The following is a 25,416-nucleotide window of genomic DNA, read 5'->3' on the forward strand; positions in this document are numbered from 1 at the left end:
TAGTAATGATCAATTTCAACGTTAAGTTTTCTAAGCCAGAAGTGGTAGGCACATGGTTTTACTTCATCTTTATTTGATTTTTTCATTCTTTGGGATATGAATTTTAGCTTTGTACAGAACACTTTAAGGTCGTCAACTGTGTCATAATTGACAGTTTCTTTTATGTCACCCATCCATTGCTTCCACTGGTGAAGAATAGCATTTGATAAAGCATTATATTCGAAAATATAAGATGGCTGGTTTTCCCCCAAATTCTCTATAATTTCTTGCAAGTTATTCATCCTTTTTTCTTGTATGTTAATGACATCTCTTACTCTTTCTATTCCTGCAGTCTTCCACGAGGGAAAGAATAAAGAGCTATGCTTGTATTGGATTAAGTTATTGTTCCGTAACAGTTTGACACTAAAGTTGTTCTTGTCAATGTCTGATTCCTTTTTTTTTTTTTTTATAGATATTTGTGTGTTAAATGTGTTCGTAATACATTATGCCAAAATATATTTTGTATTTTTGACAGTGCTTTTAAATTGCTGGGTCTGCAGTTTATGTCAAATGCCCCAAGCTTGCTTGCAAGTTTTCCAAAGTGCCACCTTGGAATATAATGTCCAGTTTTCATTTTCTGAAGCAAAAAGTTTCCCCGCCCATTGCAAGTGAAAACATTCCTGGACTTTGTGAACATTTACCATATTCAGTCCATCCTGGGAAACTTCTGCTTCCATTATTATCCTCTTAACTTTCTCAAAGGCCTTTCTGTTGGACCTTCTGCGTTGCCAAACAAATTTATACAATGTTCTATTTATTTCAGAAAGTACACGGTCTTGTAGTCCTATTGCTTGCATTATGTATATAAATTGGCTTAGCAGAAATGTTTTAATGATAATGATTTTTCCATGGATGCTCAAGTCTCGTTTGCTCTATGTACCTATTAATTTATTCATCATAGATATTCTACCTAGCCAGTTGTCTTCTATGCTTGATGCCGGACTGGAGTTGTTAAAGTGTATTCCTAATATTTTTATTTTGTCTGTCAACTCAAAAGGCAGATTACTTTCTCTGTGTTCTGTATGTCCTATCTTCATAGCTTTTGTTTTTTGAGCATTTAAATACAGACCAGAAAAACTTGAAAAATCGTTGATTATGTCCACTGCCTTATTCATATCATCACAATTGTTTAGAAAAAGTGTCGTGTCGTCGGCTAATTGTTTTATTTTTAGTGTTTTGTGTTCATTGTTTTGTGTAGGAAGTGTAACCCCGGTGATGTTGCTATTCCTAATTTTTATTGCTAACAATTCTACTCCCAATATAAAGGCTAATGGTGAAAAGGGACAACCCTGTCTGATTCCACATTTTAACATAAAAGATGCTGATATCCATCCCCCATGGCTGATACTACTAAATGTATCTTTAAACATAACTGTAACCCACTGTATAAACTGTTTACCAAACCCAAATACATTTAATGTTTCTAGCATATATCTTTTAGAAATGGTATCGAATGCCTTTTGATAATCTAAAGCTAAGAGATAGCCAGTCATCAATTATTCTTATAACTGTAGATATGCTTCTACCTTTAAGATATCCCACTTGAACTTGGTTAATCAATTTATCCACTACACAGCTTAATCTTCTTGTTAATGTTTTTGCCATTATTTTATAATCAGTGTTTGTGAGGGTAATAGGACGCCAGTTATTTAGTTTATCACGTGCCAAGTCTTTTCCTTTGTGCAGTAAGATAATGATACCTTGTTTTTGTGTGTACGACATGTCATTCTTGTCAAAAGCTTCATTGTAGGATTCAGTTACCAGCACTTTCAATCGATTCCAGAAATATTTCATGAATTCTACCGTAATACCATCACTGCCAGGAGCAGACCCATTTTTCATTGATTTTAAAGCTAATCCTGTTTCTTCAACATTCAGCAAACCTTCACAATTTGACGACTCTTCATTATTCAAGCGCGGGAAATTTTCATCTTTAACGAACCTGTGTATTTCTTCATTAATGTTATCATCTGTGTTTGATATTCTACCATATAAAGAGGAGTAATATCTTGTTTGTTCTTTCAAAACTTCTGACTGGCTTGTTACAATCTGTCCATTTTCATTCCGAACATGTGTCATGATGTTGTTTGCTCTGTTTTTCTCTAAGCCTAAAAAGTATCGCGTGTTCTTTTCTCCTTCTTCAACCCATTTAGTTCTTGCTCTAATTTGTGCTCCCCTTGCCTTTACTGATGAGATAATCTCCAGTCTGCTTTTAGTTTGAGCTAGCTCTGACTGGAGGTCTAGATTGGTCGGATCTTCTGTACACATTTTTTCCAGCCGTTGCAACTGTATCTGCAAATCTAGCATTTCGTTCTTTCTTTTCTCTGCCTTTGTTTTGCCGTATTCAATACAAAAATTCTTGATATTTATTTTACAAAGTTCCCATTTGTCTTGTGCATTCAATTCACTTTCATTTGTCAACCATGTGTCTAATTTGTGGTTCATTTGTTGTGTAAAGTTGGTGTCAAACAGGAACGAGTTGTTAAATCTCCAGTAGCCTGGCCCTCTTTCAAACACACAGTTATTGATTTCTAAAAGAAGAGCTCTGTGATCTGTATTGGGAACTGATAATATTTGACAAGAAACGCAATCATTAACTACGTTTTCATTTGCAAAGCAGTAATCCAACCGTCGAGCAATAAATGGATTATATCTACTCCATGTGTATTCCTTTTCTGTATTGTGGAGTAATCTCCAGACATCAACAAGGTTCAGCTTATTCACTAGAGTATGAAAATGATCAATATCCCTGTGACAGTCGAAATCCCCAAGAATTATTATTTTCTTGTCACTATAATTGGTGAGGACAGAGTGCATCCAATGGAAATATGTTATTTTATCTGCGCTATCATTTGGAGCATAAACGTTAACAAGGATGAAGTCATGCTCTGATGACTGAACGGACAAAATGATTGTTCGATCATATGTTTTTTCCAGTGTTACTTCTCCCTTACATTTGTTTGATACTAGAAAGACCTCTCCTCTTCCATGATTTGTGCCTTTGTTAAAAAACAGCTTCCCACCCCACTGTTTTTCCCACAGTAATGCTTCAACGCTGCTTATGTGCGTTTCTTGTAAACACATAATATCATATTTGTGTTGTTTAAAATTTGAAAACATAGCTGTTCATTTTAACTTATTGTTTAAACCTCTAGTATTCAGAGAATATAGGCGTATACCATCCATTACTTTTAATTGATGGTGGTTAATGCTAGTATTTTTCTATAGTACGTACTGTCATAACTGTCACTGTTATTGTCGTTATGATCATCGCTATGATGTTAGTGTTACTGTTATCATTATGCGTAAAGTAATCAAGATTAACATTTACATTAGTTAATTCTTTAGTGTGTTTAACATAATTGGGTATTGCAACTGCAATGTCCATGGGCAAGGCAATGTTCGTAACCGGCACTGGCAAGATCCAGAGTCACACTGCGCCTATCAAGTAACACAGGTGTCGTTCATCTTATCCTCGTCCTCCCCCTCCGCGACATATGGTGCTGGCTCATCATCTTCCTGCCGTGGATATTTGTCGCACTGCTGTGGTGGTGTAGAGTCTTTTGACCGTGGGCGTTTTGCAGAGGCAGATCTGGAAGTGTTTTTTTTGAAGTTCAGTTTCGTTTGGTTCTTTGTGCTGACTGCCTGACCTGCCGGACACCGCACTGTTGGTCTACCTCTCGTTTCTCTGGGAGACTTTGGAGCAGTCTTTTCTGTGCTGTCATTTTTCTATTGAGCGGCTGTTGGCTCTCGGACATGCTTCCTTCCTGTTCATCAGAATAGTTCCCTCCCTCGTTCCCTCCTTCACCTGCTCTCCCAATTGTTACTGGTGCTAGCTGGCACTGGGGGTCACCCGCCACATGCCCCTCCAGGAGACACTGGCGACATTTGATGGGTTTGTACAGTAGGCTGCAATGTGGCCCTTTTCAAAACATTTCCTGCACTCCACATCATTCTTTTTCTTGGCGATTTTCTGTTCCTTGTGATACAAGGAGGCTTTGAAAGGGCCAATGACGACGATTCCTAGAAGTGGCTCTTTGGAAACGTCGATGTAAATGAACATCTTTGTCTCTTTCAGCTATCAGTTTTGATCTGATGTTCACTCCCAATTTTTTTTACAGACCTAATTATTTCCTCATCGGAAAATGATAAAGGAATATTATTCACCACTAATTTAGTTGCGGGTACCTCTCTCTCTCTTCTCCCTCTGCTGTAACCACGATGAATGGGTTCTTGTCCTTCACTTCCACCCGTACCCCTCTCAGAATAAAACCCTGAACCAGTAGTTTATTTCTTGTGTTGACATTGTGAGGATATATCCTCCACAAACCACCTATCCGTTGTGCCTCAACTATTGACTCAAAACCACATGTCTGTTCGGCAGCACCACAAATCTCGGCAGTACTAAACGGTTTTTCATCAAACATGGGGAGCTGATTATTTAACACAAACACTGGCACCACACCTGCCATATTGTACATCACTTATCGTTTTTGAACAATAATTAAACTAGTCCGAAGAAGCAACAGAGAATCAACGAATGAATAACTACGTTGTCAGAAGACAGTACAAAAAATTCCAGCTACCTCTTGTACTCAGATTGGTCAGAGTGTATATACCGATAAAGAAAATCCGAAGATAAACTTGTTGAGCAGTACTGGTCTTCCTATCCAAAAATAACATAAAATAAAATAAAAGAGTGGAGAAAAAGAAAAAGAAGTAAATGCTGGAAAACACAACAGAACAAACAAACTACAGGAATTCACACAGGCAAACACAAAACTGAACAGGAAACTGTGTCCTATGAAAATCTGAAGTGAACACTCAGTAGGAACAACACTAAAGTTCACGATCGTTCCTTCGCATGCGGAAAGACCAGAAAACACGACCTCTCGCCGCGGTTGTCGCTCACCAAGTCCAAAATTAACAGTGTTATGACCTTTTCTTTTTCTTGTTTTTATATTAATGGGTTAGCAGCGTTCTAAATGTGATCGAATCAGGTTGATTATTATCCCGTTTACATTTATTAGAGTAATAAAAATCAAATTCAGCAATTCCAATGTTTTGATATTTTCATCATACCCATACAAAGTTTTCAGTTAATCTCAGATTTGATGTTAATTCACTACTTTCATTGAAAATAGTCTGAATGAGTTTCCAAAACTGTTGTGCAACATGACATATCCAGAACATGTGATCAATGATGTCTTTTTCAGTGTTACAAAAAATGCACATATCATCAGCTAATGCTCCTTTTTTTCAAGGACTACATTTGTTGTCATACTTCTGTGGACTATTCTCATATGAAAAAAGATTATGAGTTTAATGTGCTTAATTTTATGAATCCTTCTTTCCATTCCATAGGTTGTAATATTTTTCTTCACATTTTCTGTGGCATTAAGGCTATTGGTTACTGTCACACATAGTGGTGGAAGACGGTTGGGTTCCTCTCTTGACTGAATGTTGTGTTCGCACAGCAGAATTTTCATCAGCTGCAGCGTTACTATTTATAAGTATGTTACATTTTCGTGGAAAATTTTCGTGCCAGTTTCTTCCAGTTAAAGTCACAAAATCAATAGTCAAATTACATTTTTTCTGAATTCTATGCAATGTAATAACTTTCCATTCTTCTTGAGAAAGTCACTAACATTTTTAATACCTTTGTCAATCCAGTTTTTGCGTGGCAGATTCTTTCATTGAAGAGAATGGGTTCATCCAGCATCTCTCAAAGATTCTGTATTTCTGTTCTGTAATGATATGCATTGAGAACGTCTGTCCAAAATTTAGATGTTTGTTTGTACATTCCTAATATCCTGATCAATAATTTTCAATGCATTCAACACATTTCTATTTATTTCTATTGCCCTTTTTTCCATTTGTAGTTTTTGTCTCTTATTTGTTCTAAGCCACGTCAGTTTTAAAAGCATGAAAGTAAAATTTCATATTCAAAACTGGGCACTTTTAAACCACCTTTGGTTATGCTTTTTGTTGCTGTTTTTGTTTAATGAGAAAACATAACACATTTTTGCAATCACCAGACAGATTCGGGAGCAATAATCGTGAATCGTGAATCAAGTTTGATAGCACTGTGATTGAAGAATGTCATTGAGTACCGTGATTTGTCGTTTCATCCATCATTTCAACTTTGATTTTATTTTAGTTAATTTTTCATCATAATCTGCGTTTCACATTCCCTGAGGTCATTATTAAACCACAAACCAAGTACTTTAAAGTTCGGGAAATTCTATTCCATTTCAAGGTGTAGCAGTTATCTAGTCTTTGACCTCTTATTGCATCCTGAGCAAACGGCATCAATACCAATATTCATATGTAATCCGGATTTTGCTCTACATTTTTTTTCCACTGATATATACGTTTCAAACGATTGTCCGTCACCTTTATAAAGGGGACTTTTTGTCGTAAGCAAATTTGTATGTTTCATTTTTTAGAGTTATTCATAGTAATGCATTTTATGTATTCATTTCTCGATTCATTAACACAAAAAAATGTTTAGTTTTTGTTTTCAATTTTCTATTTACAGTATTTCAAAAATCTATGGAATCTGTTCAGGAGATTTTGGAGAAGTTATGCAAAATATAGAGGAAAGAAATGCGCATGAACAACAGTGTTTCAGCGTGTTTCGTGCCATTAACGTACTCAGCAAATGTATGTTATGGATGCTAGGTATAACGAGAAAAAAAATCTTGAATGTCTTATTTGTAATATCTAGATTTCCGTAAAAGAATACAATTGTTAAACAAATACTAATCATTTGTTTCTCAAGCCTAAATTGTGCAGTGAATAACCAAATTCAACAGAATATGTATCTTGTGGGTCGAAAATGTCCAAGAGACCTAAGTATTCTAGAGCTCATACCTTGCTTGCTCTCAGATTCTCATGCTTGAAATTCTATGACACCCTCAAGCGTCTCATGGGCAATGTTTGGTACGATTTCAGAATATTTATCATCACAATTTCTTTTTTATCTGCAAAACCTCTTGGCATGTTTTGTTTTGTTTCATATATTCAAAATATTTGAACATGGGACTTTTACCGAATCAAATTCTGGCCTCTTAATGTCCACGATGAGAGTACGAAAAGGGATCAAGTTTCCATTGCCGCTGTGCAAAATGGGTCTTTTCTGACCAACGAAATATGCCGGGGCAATGCGCGATGGGGTGATACCGCACAGTACAAAATATTCTTACAGTCAGCACATTATTTTTTTTAACCAGAACATACACCAGTTAACATGTGCCCATAAGAATTCATCAATAACATTAGCATTATTTACATGGTCACATTATAATGATGTATTTTTGTTTATCCCAGAATTCCTTTGTACACAGCAGATCAGTCATGTTTCACTTACAAACAGTTGCGAGCAGCCAGGTTCCTGTGAACAACGTTGACATCTTGTAGAAAGGTCATGGCGTCAGCAATCTGGTGGCCAAAGCTAAGTAACTGCAGAGTTGTCAATTCCTGAAACATGATTGCAAAGTTTGTAACACTGATACAGTTAATATAATCAGTATGGTTACTTCGTGCCGTTGTCCTAAATCATTTGTTCTTTCTTTCTCTGTTTGGCGACAGAGTCCAAAGAAGGAAACACGAAGCAATTCTTGGTTACACGCATACAAACTCATTTCAAGTTACTGGAATAAAGTTAATATGTAAACAATGCAGCAAAGAATAAGAGTGAACAGCAGAAAACCAGAAGAGCAAACAATAGCAAAGCATGCAATGACACTGATAATAAAATTCTGTTTCTTTAGATAATTCAAGTATTTCTCTTCAAGCATTAAAATACCAAGGCTCTTCTTACTGTTACCCTATGGAAATTCTTTGCATAAATACAAAAACCCGTGGTGCACGCTCTTTCCTCTTTGCTGTTCCTCACATAAAAAAAAGAAGAAAAAAAGGATACTTTTACAAAAACACCTTTGTTTGCATAACACATTACATCAATGTTACACACACACACACACACTATGCATACATACATTTTAACATACATGAATAACTTACAGCTACCCTCAACACATGTGCACACATAGGCACGCACAAACATACATAAATACAAGTGCCCCCCCCCCACACACACACACAATGCACATTCATATGTATGCATGTAATTATGTACACATACATATGTATAATATGTATACACACATAGTCAAGCACAGCTAACGCAAAGGAAGTGGACCAGCCACAACTGAACTTATTGCTGAGGGAATTTTTTGAGACGAGATTTAAAAGATGCAAGGGAATCAGAATGACGGAGGTTATCAGGGAGCTTGTTCCACGTCTTTTGGCGGTTGAAAAGAAAACGATCTGTGTCCATAGGAACAACCACATCTGGAACAACCTTCCACATAATATCCGTTCATATGACTCCGTCTCTGCCTTTCGCTCTTCACTACAAACTCATGTTTTGAAAACATAACTGTAAGCACTCTCGATTTCCCACTTCTCCAACATCGCCCCAATCTGCCAACTAACTTTATATGTATGAAGAATGAGAGAAAGGGGAAGGGGTGAAAAAAGAGAAGTTCTTTAATGAGTGATTGACGTAACTTTTTCTTTCATATAAAGCGCCCTGTGGGTCATTAAAATTGTTGTTTCAATCATAAATCTTTAAGTTTGCAAACTTCAGAAATTACCCAGTTTAGTCTACAAAATGAAAATAGGAATATCCTTCTGTCAGTACAGTTCACTTCTGCTTGGCAGATGTGGTGTAGCGTATATGGTTTTGTCCGAACGCAGTGACGCCTCCTTGAGCTACTGAAACTGAAACTCACCTTGGAAGAATCCCTCAGGTAACTCCACAGATCTGAGTTGGTGACCAAGGGATAGACGACAAGTACGTCACTGCCTGCTGCTACACTTATACCAGTGACCGGCAGCAGGCGTGGATGCTGCAGCGTCTTCAGCTCCACCATTTCCTGCAAGAACTTCAGTATGGCCGCAGTGTCCTTGTTCTTGGCTGTCCAGACAAAAGAATGGGAATAGCAAATGAGTGTTGCATGTTGCTAGAGAACTTAGACTACACAGTGGCTATCAGATCGCATACAGAAAAGTAAGCAGTGGTAGTAGTACGGTTTCAGTTTTGCCTCTTCCTGTAGGAATTGCCAATGCATTAATTAGCTCTGTCTTTGATAAGAAAATGGAGATACGAGATACTGTTTGATATACGTCAACACGTCTGTTTTATCATGTCGAAAAATCCTGACAACGAAAAAAAACAAATAAAACCAACAACATTTTCAGCTTTGTTTGTTTCATGGAGTAATTTCTCTGTTAACTCGTATCTGTCTAATGGGAAGAAGGTAATGTAATGTGTGGCATGGGCATGCACAAACTCCAACCAACATGGTCACTTACGTTTGTCATTTTTTTCAGTACATGCTCAAAATGAAAATAGGGTGACTACATTCTGCTTTTTTAGTGCGAGATGCACATGTGATAGGAAAACATGAAATTCTTTAAATTCGTTAAGTGGAAATTCGTCGAAGACTGATGATGAATGTCGTCAAAAAAGGGGGAGGCGTTGATGTGAAAACGATGAAAAAAAGCAAACACACACACACACACGCGCACGCGCGCGCGCACAGAGAGAGAGAGAGAGAGAGAGAGAGAGAGAGAGAGAGAAATGTATTATAAAAAGGTGAAAGTCTTGGGTCCATCAATTCCTACAAGACACTTCTCCTCGGGCCCAGTGCTTTTCTGTATGCCGAGGGAAGACTGATAGGAAGGACTGCTGTATGGAGCTTGCACAGAAGCTCATACACTCTGGCCTAGCAGATAAGATCTCCTTTCATGTCCCTCCCATTCCTCTTCAACATGCAAGCAAATAAACACTCCATACTCTGCAAGCTGATCACCCCACCTTGCAATGCTTTCACTGCCACAGCTGTAGATTTCCCATCCACTCCCTGCTGCTCGGCACTGTACACGTGCCCAAAGTGACCTGTTTGGAATATATTGAGAGATATTGATTTTTTTTTAATCTGTTGTTCTTATTGACTCACTGTGTGTGTGTGTGTGTGTGTGTGTGTGTGTGTGTGTGTGTTGATACTCATTGGCATCATGCTACGCATGCTGTATCCCTTCTGCCCTTGTTGCATATATTGTTTTCTGTGTATTATTTATCGTTTCCATTATGCACTTTGGAACACATACTTCAAATTTCTTTTCCAAAACTCCTTCCCACACGTTACTATGTATTTCGTTTTCTCACATCTATCTTCTCTTCTTTTTCAGATGGCCTGATGTAAAACAACAACAACAAAGAACAACAAACAATTGTTGCTCATTCAATTAACACCTTGAAATAAGAAACTGACTGACATATTGTAATAAAAAGAGAAAGTGTGTACTGTTCTTGCCGCTGAAAATGAACATTCCAAACAACTTACTAAGTAATGCATATAAAAATAATGGAGAAATGCATATATATATATATATATATATATATATATATATATGTGTGTGTGTGTGTGTGTGTGACGCAGCACGCGAAAACCCGGCTGACGTCGCATCCTGCGATTGTTAGCTGTACGCAAAAACAAGTAGTCTGGGTCAAAGTTATGAAGATCGGGATTTTTGTAAATATCGCATCTCCGAAGTCTTATCATTGCTGTCGGTAAGTATCTTTGCACAAAACACCCCGGAACTGTAGTGTTTTCAATGTTTTCATGTACATGCCTGTCAAAACCATGTAGAAAAAATACTGCAATTTCAGTTGCATGCTGAATGCAATGAAGATGGGGAAACTCCGATCTGCTAAGTCATAAACAGAATTAAGCAGTGAACAGGCATTAATCGTCTCCACTAGACCTTCTGAAATCAAGATAGCGTATGAATGTAGTCGGTTTTCAACGGTTTTACTGGCTACCCTCCGTAAGTTGCGACTTAGCCGGGTCCCATCGAGTCTTCGAATTTAGCCAAGTTTCCGATTCAAAGTTCGAAAAAAAATTTTTTTATTGAAAGTTCAGGCTTTCTGTGGAATGTTTTGATTGATGTTGTTTCATTCTGTGGTGTGTGTGACTTACGAAAACTCATCGAAGAACCAATATGTTCATAAAATCGACGCAACGTGAAGTGAACAAATATGGCGCCTTCGAAAACATCGTCTGCCAAGCGACTCGCAGCAATTCTCGACGAATCCCAACGGTTAGGTTGTGAAGTGAAAGCATGACCTGCTGCCCACATGAACTGTGACTCTATCTTGACACGTTCCTCGTTTGGCTACAGATGTCTATGAATGTAGGTTACCCTTCACGCACTGGCCACATCACTTCAAATGTAGATCTAAATGTTGTCTTTCCTTTGAGCATCACTTTTGATTTCCAAACAATCAGTGTGTTGTTGTATTATGTACATTATTTATTTCAAACACTTTGTTTAATAGGTTTAGCACTAAACATGTAATTTGGTCACAGTAAAACCAAATAACCGTGACCGGCAAATCCTTTAACTTTAAATGTTTTGAAGACAAATACAAAATTTGTAGCCAGAGACAACTGAATGGAAATATGTGTTCACGCATGTACTATGATGCTATCTGAACATTTTGAGGCACATAGATTGAAATTAAATCACCACACGCACTGACTACATTACGGTGACAACTGTTTTAAACAGTGTGTTTGTTTATCGCACTACCTGTGACCATTCACACAAATACTGTGCTGCACGAGATCTGTATTAGCTAAATTCACAAACACTCTGATTACCTGGAATGTAATTGTATTGAATTTATTTTGTTTAAAGTCTATCAGCTGCACATCAGGAGATGAATTAAATCTGTAATTAGGTCACTGCAAGATGTGATGGCCTTGACCAGCAAATCCATAATGAGGCCTGGAAGGTTATCTCTAATGCCTGAACAACAATATATATTTTATTAGGTCGTGGTGACTGCGTATAACCATGCTACTGTAACTACCGAAACAGATGTTTTATAGTGTGGGAAATACAGTAAGACCGTTCTCGTTTCAAATCATATTTGCTACGGTACTAAAAAGCATAAAAAAGGAATGTTTAACACAGTCCTCAGAAGTTTAAAAACGTAAATCTGCTTTTACCCATCAGCCAAGGCCATTGTCTTCCAGACTGTGCTCTTGTAACTGATTTTGACTGTAAACGACTGATCCAATAACGCACTTACATGATCAGATATATGACTGGCTGGCACATTCTCATAACAAAAGTTACAAAAGTGACCAGTCCATTCCAATCACAGCACCAGACCAGTTGCTGCATGCTTGCATCTACCTTTAGGACACCAGGTCATATAAAAATTGTAAAGGAGATCTGTAGCAAAGACTTATGGCTCTGAACAAATGTTAAGGTAGGGCTGATGGGCGTAAATGCAGTCATCAACTCTCACGAGACATCAAATGGCAATGGAAAAGGAGGGATGATGAGAGTATGGGGGTAGGGGTGGGGGACGGTTTCTTGAGATGAGAATCCCACATGCATGTCATGTGTGGTTACAAGAGTCACAAAGTACACAATGTTCACTCTATAAGGCCAAATAAACAATTTCGGTAGTTTCAGCTTGACTGAAAAACAAACATCAGGCTGGTACCACGAAGTTTCTGAAAAACCCTTTCCAACTGGGCAATGTTTAGTCTTTGTGACAGTCCCTGCCATATGTACACAATGATGTGCACTTTAAGTTGGTCTTGCAGCATTTGCACCTTTCCCTGCACACCACTGTGCAGGAGCAGTGAATCAGTTCATATAAAGTTTCTTGAGCTTTTGTAGAATGGTCCACAAAGGTCTTTCCCTCTCCTATTTGCAATCACCGCCGTTCTACATCCACTCTCTCGGATAAACTGCTCTGTGTGTGTGCCGTTCAAGAGCTGGTGATGTGGGTGTAGTATTTTCCAATGTTTTCTCTAGCGAGGAGAGGCTGTCTGACTATGGTGACGACACGCAGATTGCTCAGACAATCAAACTACAGGGCAACAAACTGCTCAACGATGTACTCAGGGACTTAGACTGGTTATCCATCATCGTCAAGAAAGCATTAGTAGTTTGCTTACACAGTTAATATGTTCCATGCTTTTCTTTTGCTTCTGCCAACAAACAATGCCATTATTTATGCGCGATTCCTGCTGAACAACAACAAAATCAAAAGTGACAAAGGGAAGGGAGGGGAGCAGTTAACAGTACTGATATGAATCTGATACATATCATTTATTTTATCACCATCTGATACTAGTGTTTTTCAAAATCATGTTGTTGCTGCAAACGAAACGATCCTATCTTGTGGTTAGCGTCGCGGACTGACGGCTGGGAGGACGCGGGTTCGAATCCCAGCGGAGGTGGGTTTTTCGGCCCGTGGCCGGCTCCTACCCAGAGTTGAGTGTGCTGTGGGCTTAAATGGGGAGACTGGGACCACACAGTCGAGTGTCATCCACTTCAAGGATGCGTCTTTGGGTGTGTTGCTCTAATTACCAGACCAACACTGCAAGTGTCTGTATCTCTCGGGCCTGGTTAACGCCGGGATATCATTATGACAGGAAGCGTAGAGTACAGCCTTGTCACGCAGTCCCAAACCAAAATGGACTTCCATGGCAACATCGTCATCATCTCGTCATCCTCCTTCTCCTTCATCGTCATCAATATAAACAAAATAGTCTCAAAGTCTGTGACCTTTCATGCCCTGCTCTCATGGTGACCTCAGTTTCGATACCCCTCCACCTCCGTGCTTGGGGGGAGTCCTGTCAATGTCGTCAGTGTCGGCAGATTCATGGGGGGCTGTTGTTTGAGGGACGTGGTGGCGGTCTCCACACTGGGAGAGACGCTCGCTCAGTCTGGCTCCGCGACTAAGCCATTATTGTCGTTAGTAGGGGGCTTAGTAGGTGGTGTCCTAAGTACGTTAAAACAGAACAGGCACCACTGAACACCACCGAAGTGACTCAGCAGCAGTGCAGGGTCTCCTCTGGTGTGTGGCCTCCAGGCGACCTAACATCGATGTACTGCTGGAACTGCGACGGACGAACCCGGGTGTGGCCGTGTATGGGGGAATCTAAATGAGCGGCGTGGGTGTAATGCCACTGAAACGGCGCAGATGATGGGGCAGCAAAAAAAACAAAAAAACAACAACAAACAAAACAAAACAAAAACAAAACGATCCTATCTTTAACACACTACATCCATCTTTATTTCATTGTTTTAAAATCATTATTCAGATCTGTCAAAGTTTCAAACTTCCTCTATGTTTGTCGCAACTTTCCTGCTTTACTAACTTGTAACAAAAATGTCCCGAAGCAAATTCTGGTGAAACATTTTCGGCAGTCACTCTGGACAAGCCCATTCTTTCGACGATTTGTAATTGGCGGATCAAACGCGCATTTCCACTCCGAACAATATACAAGATTTTCTTGTGTTCGGGAGCGTGCGGATTTGCCCACGGCCCTATGTGTGTGTTTATATGTTTGTATGTGTGAGTATGAGCACGCACGCATGCATTCATGCACACACAGTCACCATGTTCTTTTTTTTACACTTACAGGGAAAATACGTGCGCACGAGAACACACACACATACCTTACCACCACTCACATCTTCAAACATATTATACACAGATTCATAAACTGCACACGTACACGTGGGCACACACACATACACAAGGGCACACCCGCGCACATACGTCACATAAACATGCGAGCATTAACAAAGCACACAAACGCGCGCACGCACATTCTCACTCCCTCAACCACTTTCACACAGGATCTCCATCGTTGTCAAGACGCTGGAGCTGTTTGTAATGCTGCATACAAACGACATGATCGTTACTTCAGTAGATTTGGGCTTTGCTCCAGGCCATAGAGACTAATCATTGACTCTATGTTCCAGGCTGATTTCACGTCAGCTGATTATGTGGCAATACACATGACAACACTTAATAAACGTTAGTTTGATCTGGATCTAAGCCGAAGTTCCAAAGATTCTTGCATCAGCTTACGGGCGTGAAACATTTGAACTGTCGCCGTCGGCTCTCTTGTGGCTGTACAGTCTGTATTGCATGACGTCACTCCTCCACTTGCCATTCTTGCCTTTGCTTGAGTACAGAGAGAAAATACTAATTTTCCTGTGCCTTTGACATATCGAAAATTCACTTAATTCTGAATCGTCTGACACCACATGTATGTTCAGGAAAATTCTTGTTTTGAAGCTACAGGCAGACAAATATATAGGTTTTTCCCAAGAGCTTATTGTGACTGAATGAGCTTTACTGCATGACGTCACTCCTCCATTTGCAATACTTGTCTTCGTTTGAGTAGCACACAGAGAAAATATGAATTTTCCTGTGCCTTTTTCATATGGAAATTAAAAGTTTATTCAGTTCTGAATCTTTTGACACCTCATAAACCTCTTAAGTCACAGGCACATGTGTTTTTTTTCAAGAACTCCATTTCTACTCCTCAGGCACATGACAGGAAAAAATCGTAGGAAAAAAACAACAAAAAACTATGACAGATAGATCAATTGTTTTGTTTTGTTTTTTCTATCTTAATCTTTGATTTTTAAACTTTTAGAAGGAATACAAAAGTAAAAAATGATAAATTACGACTTTAGCCAGGTTTTCGCGTGCTGCGTCATATATATATATATATATATATATATATATATATATATATATATACACATATACATATATATATGCACATACATACATACATACATATATATATATATATATATATATATATATATATGGTGTGTGTCCATCGAGATCGATGATGACCATCGTTGTCATCCAGCTGGGGGATGGGGGGAGGGTGGTGGTGGGGGGATGCTCATGAATCTATCTGTGAATGCGCAGATGGCAGGCGTACAGTATTGTGGGGAGAACTATTGCTCTGTAGACCTTTAGCTTGGTCTCAAGACCAATTCCTCTTCTGTTCCAGACATTTGCATAGAGTCTACCAAAGGTTGCGCTTGCTCTTGCAATCCTGACATTCACTTCACCGTCGATGGTCGCATTTCGTGACAGTGTGCTGCCAAGGTATGTGAACCGCTCCACCGCACTGACCGTTGACTGTGATGTTGGGCTCAACGTGGGGTTTCCCTGGGGCTGGCTGATGGAGAACTTCAGTTTTCCTCGTGCTGATGGTAAGGCCGAAGTTCCTGCTGGCAGTGGCAAACTTGTCGACGCTGAGTTGCATGTCAGCTTCAGATCCAGCGTTGAGGGCACAATTATCAGCAAACAAAAAGTCTCTGATGATGTCTGTCATGACCTCCGTTTCTGCTTGAAGCCTTCTGAGGTTAAACAGCTTGCCATCTGTTCGGTACTTTAGGCCGATTCCAACATCGCCATCTCTGAAGGCATCAGTAAGCATTGCAGAGAACATGAGGCTGAACAGTGTTGGAGCCAGGACGCAGCCTTGCTTGACACCATTTGTGACAGGAAAAGGAGCAGATGTTTCGCCATTGTCTTGGACTCGAGCCTGCATGCCTTCATGGAATTGGCTGACCAAGGAAATAAATTTCCGAGGGCATCCGTACTTGGCCATGATCTTCCACAGACCCTCTCTACTCACGGTATCGAAGGCCTTAGTGAGGTCGATATAGATAGGTGGAGAACAGATCAGCATTTTGCTCCTGACATTTCTCTTGCAGCTGCCTTGCAGCAAACACCAAGTCGGTGGTTCCGCGCTCTTTCCGGAATCCACATTGGCTCTCAGGCAAATGACCTTGGTCAAGGTGTGCTGTGAGGCGGTTTAGTAGGATCCTGGCAAGTATCTTGCCTGCGATGGAGAGCAAGGAAATGCCCCGATGGTTATATCAGGCTTGCCGGTTCCCCTTTCGCTTGTACAAGTGAATGACAGATGCATCTTTGAAATCCTGGGGGATCGTCTCTTCTTTCCACATGAGTGAGTACAGCTGATGGAGCTTCTCAGCACAGTGCCTCCATCCTTGTAGACCTCTGCTGGTATGGAGTCTGAGCCAGGTGCTTTGTCACTGGATAGTAGACGGATTGCTTTCTGGGTCTCAAGAAGTGTTGGTGGATCGTCCAGTGCTTCGCTGATGGGGACTTGTGGGAGAAGGTCTATGGCTTCATCATTTATGGAAGAAGGGCGATTTAAGACACTGTTGAAGTGCTCAGCCCAGCGTTCAAGAATTTCCTCCTTCTCGGTGATCAAGGTATTCCCATCTGCACTGAGGAGGGGGGATGATCCTGAGGATGTGGGGCCGTAGACTTCTTTTAAGGCATCATAGAACCTCTTCATATCGTGCCTGTCAGCATATCCCTAGATCTCATCTGCTTTGTCACTCAGCCACTTACCCTGCATCTGACTAACTTTTGCTGAACAGTCCTGTGGATGGCATTGTACGCATCCTTTTTTGATGTGGACTTTGGGTTGCTCAGGTAGGCTTGATGCAGACGGCATTTCTCATCCACAAGCTGCTTGATTTCATCACAGTTTTCATCAAACCAGTCTTTGTGCTTTCTGGTCATGGGTCCCAGGGTCTCTGAAGCTGTACTATAGATCAGCTCGCGTAGGGTCCTCCAGTCAGACTCCACATTCTGGTTGTCCAGAGATGCGTATTCCAGACGATCTTCCAGCAGCTCCACAAAGGTCTGTTTGATGGTGATGTTTTTCAGCTTAGCGATGTTGAGCCGTTTTGGAGCCTTCTGGCCTTGGGGGCGTCTCTTGGGCTGGATTCGAATATTCAGCTTCGAGACTACAAGGTGATGGTCTGTCCAACACTCGGCGCCGCACATGGTCTTTGTCACACGTACATCTTGCCTATCCCTTTTCCTGACGATGACGTAATCGATGAGATGCCAATGCTTCGAGCGAGGGTGCATCCATGACGTCCTGTTACGTGTAGGGAGGCAGAAAACTGTGCTGGTTATCAGCAGTTCGTGCTCTGCACAGGTCTGAAGCAAAAGCAATCCATTTGGGTTGCAGTGGCCCACGCCGTGCTTTCCAATCACTCCATCCCAGGAGATGTAGTCAGAGCCAACTCTAGCACTGAAGTCCCAAAGAATGATGAGCTTGTCTGCTTTCGGGATAGCAGCAATGACAGAGTGAAGGTCCTCGTAGAACTTCGCCTTCATTTCATACGGGTTGGTCATGGTTGGGGCGTAGGCACTGACAATGCAATGGTGAGGTGCTTCTGGCCAGATGCCAGTGGGAGTTTCATGGTCATAAGCCTATCGTTGACTCCCTTTGGGATTCCAGCTAGCCTGCTGACAAGTGCTGTTTTTACTGCAAAACCAACGCCAGCCTCACGTCGCTCTTCGCTTCCTCGTCCACTCCAGAAGGTGTAACCAGATCCCCGTACATTCAGCTCGCCTTCGCCTGCAAGCCGAGTCTCACTCAAGGCTGCGATGTCGATGTTGTATCTGGTGAGTTCGGATGCAACTAGTGCCGTTCTCCTTTGGGGTCTGTCCGCGTCATCTCTGTCCAGGTGAGTCCTTATGTTCCAAGCACGAATGGTGAGAGGAACGATCCTTGTTTTTTTCTTTTCTTTCTCTTTGTTTCGACCGCTGATGTTGGATCCCCACCATCCGCGGTATGCTGGCCAGGGTGATATGGAGCAGGCAATTTTTAGGGCACCTTTTCTAGCCCCTTCCTCATGCCAGGGAGGTGAGCAGTGCATTCCTAAAGAGGGCTGCTCAGACGCTCAAACGGCTGCCGAACTCCATCGCTGCTCCTGTCGATGAAGAACGACTCTATGGCCTGAACCGCCTGTGTGCAGGTCTGTGGCTGCGTCTGCCAGTGTACCCACACCTGTCGTTTCGTCGCTCGCCTGTCGCCACAGGACTTGGGGGTGATGAAAGGATGAAGGATGAAAGGTCATTAAGGGTGACTGGTGACTTGCGCGATGAGTTTGTTTAAAGTGAAGAGGAGTTGCGCAACGTCGACCTCACTCTCTCGTCCGGGTTCACCAATTTCCAGTGGCAAGACTAAACCGAGACGACTGGAGGATGAACACGGATGGAGTGGATGACCAAGATATCCTTTCGGTGTCTCATCTTGCTCTCTGCACTCCACAGTGCGTTGCTGTAACCGCCTTCCTCTCCGTTGAACCGATAGGTTTCTTCCGCAGATTCTGCCGGATCCAGACTTCGCATGCATGGGTAGACGCACCCCGGGGGCCAACTGCGTGTGGCATGCACACAGCACGGTGGATCTAGATGGCCGTCGGTGGCTCTCCTGAGCCGACGCCCTTTTTATGGATCTCATTTTTAATTCCATAAGGGTGTCTAGCCACCCGCCTCACCAGTCCCGGAAGGGAGTGGTGGGAGTGCCAGTTTAGTCGCCGGCAACCCGACCCTGAACAGGTTGTACTGGATTACAGGTTACCAGTAGCAGATCTAATGACCTGACCTGACACACATATATATATATGTCAAATACATGTAGACATAAATGAATAAATACATAATACATAAAAAATCAAGCATACAGATAAAGAAATAATGCTCTGACCTTTGCCAATGAGGTGTCCGAGGTGAAGGGTGTTGTTAGGGACCAAGGTGGTAAGGATCCTCTGACGTTCCCCCGTATCTTCTATCTGACCCATCAGTTCTGTCACGAGCGGCCCACACTCTGCACGGTCATCACCAGTCAGCATCAGCATCACCACTGTCAGTCATCATACCCTCACTTTTTCACCAGTCACCAGTCAGTTCGATTCCATGGGGCGGTTCTCACTCTGTCAACTCACTGACACAGGAAGCCCTCCCCCTTCTGTTGCAATATCTGAATATATCTTGAATGTTTACTGCTTTGAATAATTGTTGGTGCCAGCATAACGTTATGCCTATCCTCTTTTTAACATAAATATATGTAACTGGGCATAAAACCTGTAGATTCACATCATCACTGACGAATCAGTGTTCGTGTGTGTTTAAAAACAGACTTGAAGTGGTCCCCGCTTTAGTCGATCTCGCTTAATTTGTTTAACCAGGACATAATTCTTTTGCCCCGGCAGGCAGCTTTCTTCACCTGACATAATTTCCTCCCTTAACTGGACCTCAGACACCTAGTATTCGCTGACCGATTTTTTGTGCCCAAGCAGTTAGGGATACCCCAGTAAGCAGTAGAAGGAGCAAGAACAGTTCTTCCTGTCACTGTGCAAACAAAAAAAACTGCAGAAGCGGATCAAAGCAAATCACCCCGAAGGCGTGTGGCTGCCAAACGACAAACTACCTGCATTCCAATATGAACCCCCGCCTGGATCACCACAGGTATAGCTCAGAGAAACCGAAGCGCCGCCGCTCCACGAAAAGGACGTCTGTTGTGGTACAAAATGTCAAAACGGTACAAGATGTCGCAATTACATTTTGTACCGGTGTGCGCGGTACAAAATGTCAAGACAATACAATTTGTCACATTAATTTTGTGACATTTTGTTCCACATTGTCGTATACCAATTTCAACTGCGGAACAATTTGTCACACATGAATAGACTGTTTTCCGTCGGGTCTGACTCGTCAGTTGGGCAAAGTACAGTTGAAAAGGTCAGTAAACAATGACCACTACCACACAGACACACATGGCCTAGTGGTTAAGATGATCGCCCGGGGAGCGGAAGCTCCGAAATTCGATCCCCAGCTGAGTTAAACTAAAGACTTTAAAACTGGTATCCTAGCATAGGTCAGACATCAGTTTGACGTAAATAGCAGATCTGGACTATTTTAACAGCTTATTAGTGTGTCATGAGTACTACTGTACCTTGTACAATGTAGATGACAGGTAGTCAGTGATTTTTTTTAACTGAGCTGGGGATCGAACCTGGATCAAACATAGTGAGATACAACTGGAAACAGAATCACATCTCTGAAGCAAACCGTTTTGTCGCAAAACCTAAACAAATTGGAGCATAACCTGTACCCTACAAACATTCTGCTGAAAAATGTGCGTGTGTGACTCAAGTGTTTTCGAATTACAGTAGAACACAGTGGATTGTCATCCAGCACTTTTTCTTTGAATGCGCTTTGCATGACAGTTCTGGAAGTAAATGGATGCTGCTCGGGCCTTGCGCACAGCATGCTTTCGCTGCTCCTCGGTGATGCGCCTGCCTTCCGCTGCACGAGCCCCTGTGCTGATCTTGCTGCGCCAAGCTGGACAGTCCAGAGTAAGCGTCTCCCACATGTTGATGTCGACGCCCAGGTCTTTGAAGGATGCTTTGAGGCAGTCTTTGTAGCGTTTCTTCTGCCCTCCAACTGAGCCCTTGCCCTGACACAGTTATCTGTACAGCAGCTGCTTAGGCAGTCAACTGTCTGGCATTCTGACCACATGTCCAGTCCACCTGGCTTGGGCTTTCTGCAGTAGGGTGTATACGCTGCAGAGGCCAGTCTCGCGCTCTATAAGAGAACAAACTAGTAACCCCCACCGGAGATTAGAAGAGAGAGATAAACCACTTGCAGAAATTGCTGAAGCCAGGCAGCCTGCGCCGCGAGACGCATTCATTATTCATGAGCTGCCTTTGCCCCGCCCAAACTAAGGGAAAGCGTCAGTCGAACGCAGTCTCATGAGTGATTTTATAATTTGGATTACACCTTTTTTCCTTTTTCTGTTTGCTTCATCCCACGCAGATGTCAAACTCAATTTTGTTGTGAATAACATTCCTAAATATTTATATGTATTGGTTACTTTTATTTCCCTATCACCACAGCACCATTTTTCACGAGTCAAAAGATGACCTCCATTGCGGAAAACTATAATATTGGTCTTATCGAGATTCACTGTTTGTTGTAGTCTGTCTGTTTCTTGCTTAAGGGCATTTAATTGATTTTGTAACCCTATGGGTGTGTCAGACAAGAGAACAACATCATCAGCAAATAGCATTAAGAGCAAATCTGTTGCGCCAGGTATCATTTGTATTCCATGTCTCCCCTTCTTTGATAACTCCACTGCCAATTCACCGATGAAAAAGGAAAACAGCTGTGAGCTTAGCATACAACCTTGTTTAACCCCTCTTGGACACTGAAAAAAGTCTGAATAAATACCTTTGTCACGAACACATACAAGTACAGAATCGTAGATGCTTTTAACAGCCATGTAAAACTCCTGAGAGAGAGAGACAGAGACAGAGACTTAGAGAGAGAGAAAGAGCACAATACAACGGTCTGCTCGGGCAACATGAAGCGTTCGTATATATATGAATTATATATATGATTATGTACATATAGATAGATTTAGATTTACATACTGATAGATCTATATGAAATTATGTATGTATGTATTCATGTATGTATGTATGTATGTACAGACAGATGTTAGAAGAGAGAGAGAGCTGAATATGTGTTTTATGTTTTGATATATATATATATATATATATATATTTGTTGTTGAAGAAATGGTGATGTAAACCAGAAAGTGTGAAGAAAAAGTAGCGTTACGAAAACGCAGTTCAATAATTTACAACTGTCTCTCTCATGTGCAACATTGCGCTGGGGGGGGGGGGGGGGGGGGGGGGGGGGGGGGGGGGAGTTGGTGGTGGGGGGAGCTGCTTTATTTTCTTTTTATATTATCTACATTCAAGCAGATGCAAACGTGCTAAAAACCAAGCAAAAATGAATCGGTTTTCATTGTATACAGCGAATCTTACTACACGTGGGAAATTCCAGGCATAACTTAACTTTCGCTTTACTGCAGCTGAACCGTCAGAACCGACTAGTTTCCTTCAGGTGGGGAAGGAGAGGGTGATTTACCCCCATCCTTCCGCACTGCGTGTGTGCCCCAAAACGGCTTCAGCACTGTTATAGACAGTAAGAAGGGGCCTGCCGCGAGTGGTTTATCTCTCTTTTCTAATCTCCGCCCCCACCCACCCGAGCACTAACGCCCAGTGACACAAACACAGACTACAACCAAATAAAAGAGAGACTGAAGCGTGGTTCGTTTGGAGCCTTTGTCAATCGCGTTCGTTCGCATAGTAATTGATTTCCGTCGTTTCCGATATACGGGTCCGACATACAGGAACTTGGAAGCACTCACCCCAGCTGGTCTTGTCATGAACACATGGAAAATAAATGTTTAGTTCAATTAAACATTACGGTGTTCAGTCGTGATTGTATGCTGAGAACTCTTGTGATCAAGGACCCAACTATGATTAGCATAGAAAACACCTCATGGTGGCAGCAGTGCAGTTCCAGACATAAAATTCGGTTAGAATAGACGTAGTTTCAAGATTGCAACAGTAAGCTGAGTGTGTCGCACATCAAGCCTCCTGCCTCTTTTGACTTCCAAAGACCAACCTCATGGGTGGACTGGAGAAAACGCTTTGACAGATATGTGAAAGCTTCTAAGCTTGATAAAGAGAAGTCTGTTCAGATATCAACATTGATTTATACAACAGGAAATGAGACGGAAAAGATTTTCGGGACATTTGCTGTTCGTGCCGAGCATATGCTAACAAACGTTCTAGATGTGTTTGACAAATACTTTACGCCTTAGGTGAACGTTATTCATGAAAGAGCCGTGTTCCATTTGAGGCAACAGGGGGAGACATGTTGAAAGTTAGTTCGTTGTCTCTATGACCTAGCAGAGCACTCAGCATTCGAAAATTGTGGTAGGACTTAGAGACAGGGAACTGTCAGAAAAGCTGCAACTGCAGGCAGGCCTGACACTAGCAAATGCAGTAAAACCAAGCCAGACAATATGAGCATTAAAATTGCAACTTAAGGAGCAGAGACCTACTTCATGAGTACACTGTGCAGTACAGAATAGATAGCCACAGAGGAATGAACAGGGGTAGAGGTCAGGGAACTAGGCCGTATAGGGGTCGTGGATATTCTGGACCACCTAGCTCTCAGCAGGAAAATACATGAAGATTCAACTGCACAAGATTCGGGAAATCACACAGACAAAATGAAAACTGTCCAACAAGGGGGAAAAAGTGCCGAAAATGTGGAAAATTGGGACACTTTGCTACACGTTGTAGGACAGGTCGCAGCAACGTCAGCTCAGTGGAAGAAGCAAAGTATTTAATGGACACAGTCAACTCAACGTCTGCCTCGGGACCTGAGTACTTCTTGGGAACAGTCAATTCCACTGACACAGCTCCTTGGACAACCAATCTGAACATTAAAGGAAAATTAATGACATTCAAAATTGACACTGGTGCTGATGTCTCGGTGATGTCAACCACTGAGTTCGGGAAACTGATTCCACGTCCACAACTGAAACCTCCAAATGCTACACTTCGTAATCCAGGAGGAAGTCTACAGTGTTTCTGACAATTTGAAGCAGACGTTGAACTCAGAAATGGACAATACCCACTCAAAATATTTGTCAAGGGAAAACAAGACGACCTGTTAAGTAGGGATGCAGCTTCAAAGATGAGTCTCGTCAAGAGAGTGGATGCAGTATGTCCCTTATTCAGTGAGCTTGATGATCGTCCAGTTGATTTCCCAGCAGTGAAAATCACCATGCAAGATAATGTGCAAACCTACAGTGTGCATGCAGCTAGGAGAGTACCCATACCTCTTGTTGAAAAGGTCGAAATAGAGCTGAAGAGAATGGAAAGGGTAGATATCATCCAAGAGATCACAGACCCCACTGATTGGTGTTCCCCTATCATCCCAGTCATGAAGCGGAATGGCACAGTGAGAATCTGCACAGATCTGAGAAAACTCAATGCTGCGGTGAAACGAGAGAGATATGTTCTCCCAACGATCTACTCCACAAACTGAAAGGCTCTACAGTATTCAGCAAACTCGACGCTACGTCAGAATTTTTGCAAATTCCACTGGACGAGTCGACAGCCAAACTGACTACATTCATCACTCCTTGTGGCAGATACCACTACAAGTGGATGCCTTTAAGCATATCAAGTGCACCAGAGATATTCCAAAGAACAATGGAAGAAACACTGAAAGAAGAACCAAACGTGATCTGTTTCTTTGATGACATCCTAGTCCACAGTAAGAATGGCACAGTGCATGAAACACACTTGAAGAGGGTCTTCGACAGACTTTAGAAAGTGGACCTGAAGCTGAACCTTTCCAAATGTGATTTCAGGAAGTGCGAGGTGGAATTTCTGGGACACAGAATCACAAAGAATGGGATTTCTCCAGACTTGTCCAAAGTGCAAGCCATCCTCAATATACCAGATCCACAGAATGTCCATGAGCTACACAGGATGCTTGGAATGGTGAACTTTCTAGGCAAATACATTCCACACCTGTCAACAATCCTTCAGCCAGTCAACAAACTGTTGGAGACAAATAGAGCATGGTCATGGGTGCCAGCACAGGCAGAAGCTTTGAAGACAGTGAAAAGACTGCTTTCCACTGCACCAAAACTTATTTTCTTTGATCTGACCAAACCTACAGTTATCAGTGCAGACTCCACTTAATATGGACTAGGAGGGGTCCTTCTGCAAGAAGTCGAT

At 41.7% G+C, this 25,416-nt stretch overlaps 1 protein-coding gene across 6 annotated transcripts in view; it reads right to left on the minus strand.

The window, feature by feature from the left end:
* Nucleotides 1–25,416, minus strand: part of LOC143284775 (hepatocyte growth factor receptor-like) — a 231,207-nt gene that overhangs the window by 33,592 nt on the left and 172,199 nt on the right. For 5 of the 6 annotated variants that reach the window (XM_076591767.1, XM_076591762.1, XM_076591764.1 and 2 more), the window contains 4 exons: nt 19,506–19,625; nt 9,929–10,009; nt 8,841–9,025; nt 7,412–7,521 (listed from right to left, as the gene is read on the minus strand). In XM_076591767.1, the coding sequence (XP_076447882.1) occupies nt 7,412–7,521; nt 8,841–9,025; nt 9,929–10,009; nt 19,506–19,625 (496 nt within the window). The remainder of the gene's footprint in view (nt 1–7,411; nt 7,522–8,840; nt 9,026–9,928; nt 10,010–19,505; nt 19,626–25,416) is intronic. The other variant, XM_076591766.1, reaches the window with a different exon arrangement.

Source organism: Babylonia areolata, chromosome 8, assembly GCF_041734735.1.
Source record: "Babylonia areolata isolate BAREFJ2019XMU chromosome 8, ASM4173473v1, whole genome shotgun sequence".
Taxonomy (NCBI): Eukaryota; Metazoa; Mollusca; class Gastropoda; order Neogastropoda; family Buccinidae; genus Babylonia; species Babylonia areolata.